Raw genomic sequence first — 3783 nt, forward strand, 5'->3', positions numbered from 1 at the left:
CTCAGGCACTATTGATCAAAAGGCGTGATTTGGTTTTACTAACGCGGGTTTAATAGGTGGGTCAGAGGAAAAAATGAGGTTTGTGTGTGTGTATTTTGTCCAGTTAAAGAGCGTGTTTGTATCTGAGTATGTTAACAAGTCTAAAACCTTTTTTGATTATGTAGAAGATATAAAAGTGTCACGTTTTCACCTCACAAACATAAATCCTGTCCCAGTGCAGAACCTCCATTGTGTCATCTACACGTGGATAAAGACACAAATTACGTTGACTTTATTCCGTTTGGCAATAAAACGGGTGAAACTTTATTTTTCTAATTCGATTTTTTTTTTTAAAAATGTGGGGTTTAGACAGACTCTACACGGACCCCAATCTGAAGTAAAATCGTAAAATCGTTGATTGGGTCGCCGGGTCACAGACCTGAGAACACACCTGGAATTCACACCTTAAATCCACTCCTCCTGGCCTCCCATTGGAGGAGCGCCCACATATATCACTCTTCATCATCAGGAGGATGACAGCCAGCAACAGAGCCATCTGCAAACATGTACTTCGGTCAGGACCCCGCAGATTTCCAGTTCTGCACGAACAGCTCCGCTTTCAAAAGCGAAGAGTTGCCAATTGCAGACGGAGACCCGATGGCCCAGGTGTGTTCCCCGGGTTCAGGGCCTTCTAGCCCGCTGTCGGTGAATTCGGACTCCAGCTGCACCAGCCCCGAACCCAAATCTGCTGCGGCACAGCAGAGGGTCAGGAGGCCCCTGAACGCCTTCATTATCTGGACCAAAGAGGAGCGCCGGCGGCTGGCACAGCTCAACCCAGACCTGGAAAACACCGACCTGAGCAAAATACTAGGTAAAATAATAAGTTGTGTCTTTTGTTTCTTAAATAACACAACATGTTTCAGATATGGCCTCAAACCGGGATTTTATTTTATTAGTCAAAGGTCAGTTTTATCAAGCTAGTCAATGTATAGAGCTCTTACTGCTGTGTTATTCTGCAGGGAAAACCTGGAAAGCCATGTCCTTGGCTGAAAAACGTCCCTACATGAAGGAGGCTGAGCGTCTAAGAGTGCAGCACACCATTGACTATCCTAACTACAAGTACAGACCCCGCAGGAGGAAGCAGCATAAGAAAAGCCCCAAGACTTCAGAAGCATCGACACCTTCATTATGCAGCTCAGGCTTCAGACCCCCCTACAACCTCACCTACCTGCTCCAGAATCACCAGCAGCCTTTCCAAAATGCACACACCTTCCCAAACTCTTCAGCTAACTACACCCCTTGTCACAGCAGCTATGCAAACACCGCTGACTTCCCAGACCAAGCAAAAGAAGCCACAGCCCGAAATAATCCTATCATGTACTCAAACCCTCCTGCGTACGCTGCACAGGCTCAAGGGTATTTTGACACTCAGCAGTGCCACATGCAGGAAGGTTTCTCCAGTCCTGCAGCTCCCATTGGGAATCAGAGGGAATTCAGGGTCTATGGAGGCTCCCAGTGCCTTCCTGGGCCATCCCTGGAGTTCTACTTAGAACGGGTTAAGGCTGACATGCTGTATGATCTGGATCGCAGCGAGTTTGAACAGTACCTGGGTCCAAGCCTCCAGAGGCCCGAGTCAGTGGATCCCAGCAGTTACTAAGAGCAAAGCAGTCACATACCCAGACGCTTGCTCTCATGAAACAGTTCAGAATGGCATATTTATTTAAATTATATTCCAATTATAATGCCAGATAGCATCTGGTGTCATAATATATGTTACAAATGTTTTTTTGTCAAGTTCTGTTCGTAGATCTTGAGTGTGTTGTCCTTCCATGCCATGTCATTTAAAATATAATGGAAATAATAATTAACAAATTCATTTTAATGATCATGTTGTTGTTGAGATCTTAAATCGAAAACGGTGATAGAAAACTATGATTATTTTTACATTAATTTAAACTTTAAAATAATCAATGTCAGTAACTTGAGGAATGAATCCTGCAGATTTTGTTAAAATCCATGCTGGTAAATAAACTTTGTGCTTTTGGGCATTTTTTTAATGTCTTTATTTTATTAAATAAACACAAACATTTTTGGCTTGTACATATTCTCCACTGAGCCTTTTATAATGAAGATCAAATGGTTCAATCGATCAACCAATCAATCTTTATCTATAAAGCACTTTTCATACAAAAAATGTAGCACAAAGTGCTTTACATGGTTAAAAGCAGCCCATCCCACCCCGCCCTCCAACTCACTCCCCACACTCTCATTAACATAAACGATGTGAATACACACATATCCCCCCCCCCACACACACACACACTTAAAGAGTGCTGATTCAATCAATCAATCAATCAATCAATCTTTATCTATAAAGCACTTTTCATACAAAAATGTAGCACAAAGTGCTTTACATGGTTAAAAGCAGAACACCCCGCCCTCCAACTCACTCCCCACACTCTCATTAACATAAACGATCATGGATACATACCCCCCCCCACACACACACACACACACACAAGCACACACACACACACACTTAAAGAGTAAAATTGGGCTGGGCACACATAAGCCAGGTGAGGAAACGGTTCAATGATAGTATTATTTGGCCGAGGTTTTAAAGTGGCCACGGTGTTGTTTTGCAACCTTGCAACTTTTTACTGTGATTTTTCCTCTTTATAATTCTTAATCAGCATTTAAAGGTTAATTAAATGATTAATAATGGTTTATAAAGCACATGTAAGCCTTAGTCACAGCAGAAACTGGTGTACAAGCAGATAACAAACTATTTTAAATATCTGTAACATTAAACTGTGTCAGAGCTATACTGGCCAGCCTCTGGCAGTCTGTTGACACACTGTTTTATCTCTCTCCACATGTCTTTCATGGCTGAGCGAAGGAAGTAGGGTGGGCGGCGGGGCTATAAACTTCCCAACTTCCTGTTTCATTTTAAAACATTTCACAAAGGCTCTAAAAATATGCCCCAAAAATCGACATATCTCCAAACTCATATGACTTTGGCTGCCAAATGTTTACCCATTTAGGAAAATGTTTACTTCCCGTCCCATATTTTGTGTGTCAGAGCCTCGAGGTTGAACTCTGTGCTGGATGAATGTGAGGGGACAGAGGCCTGAAGTCTCCAAAAAACAAACAAAAACATGTCCGAGACCACAAGATTGAAACCTGAAATCTCCAGAAACTAAAAGTACTTCAATAAGGAGAGATCTTTAAAAGGAATGATGGCCCATCACAGCAGAACGTGATCCCAGCGGTGACAGGGATCAGGGCAGGACCCCCCCAGAGTCTAGACAATGGTGGTGGAGATGAAGATGGAGGCTTAAATGGAGACTGACTGATGAGGGAGAGGCAGAGATGGGGAGGAGGTGGGTTGCATTAAGGCGTCTGCAAGAGAGAATGACAGATGTGCAGTGAGATTTAATGTACGGGAAGTGAAGGCTGATTGCTTTGAAGAAGAAAGATGATTGGACCATACCAGTGATGTCACAATCAGCTTGACAGCATGAGAAAGTGGAAGTGATGTAAAGTTAGATTAGACTTATGCATAAGCTTCATCTGTACGCATGTTACTACTTAGTACTTCTTTTCAGTGTTTCAAAACAATTATCCAACCAAAAATTATGTTTAAACTCTTGTGCTGCACCGCTTTCACATAATAAACATGTAATAGGTCACGAGGCGTCACGTGAGCCTGGTTTGGAGGGAAGAGGGATGAAAATGTTGTGTGGTTGCAGCCGTGGTTCCTCATTAAGCTTGCTACCTGGTCACTGTAGTTGTTAGACTATT

The 3783-nt window shown here is 42.8% G+C and overlaps 1 protein-coding gene across 1 annotated transcript; it reads left to right on the top strand.

Annotated features, from left to right (window-relative positions):
• The first annotated feature begins 337 nt into the window (after positions 1–337).
• Positions 338–1675, top strand: sox32 (SRY-box transcription factor 32). The gene is given in 2 exon segments (XM_085173614.1): positions 338–850; positions 999–1675. Coding segments are annotated over 2 exon segments (984 nt in total). The 5' UTR covers positions 338–543.
• The last annotated feature ends 2108 nt before the right edge of the window (positions 1676–3783 follow it).

This window comes from Neolamprologus multifasciatus, chromosome 9 (assembly GCF_963576455.1).
Source record: "Neolamprologus multifasciatus chromosome 9, fNeoMul1.2, whole genome shotgun sequence".
Classification (NCBI taxonomy): domain Eukaryota; kingdom Metazoa; phylum Chordata; class Actinopteri; order Cichliformes; family Cichlidae; genus Neolamprologus; species Neolamprologus multifasciatus.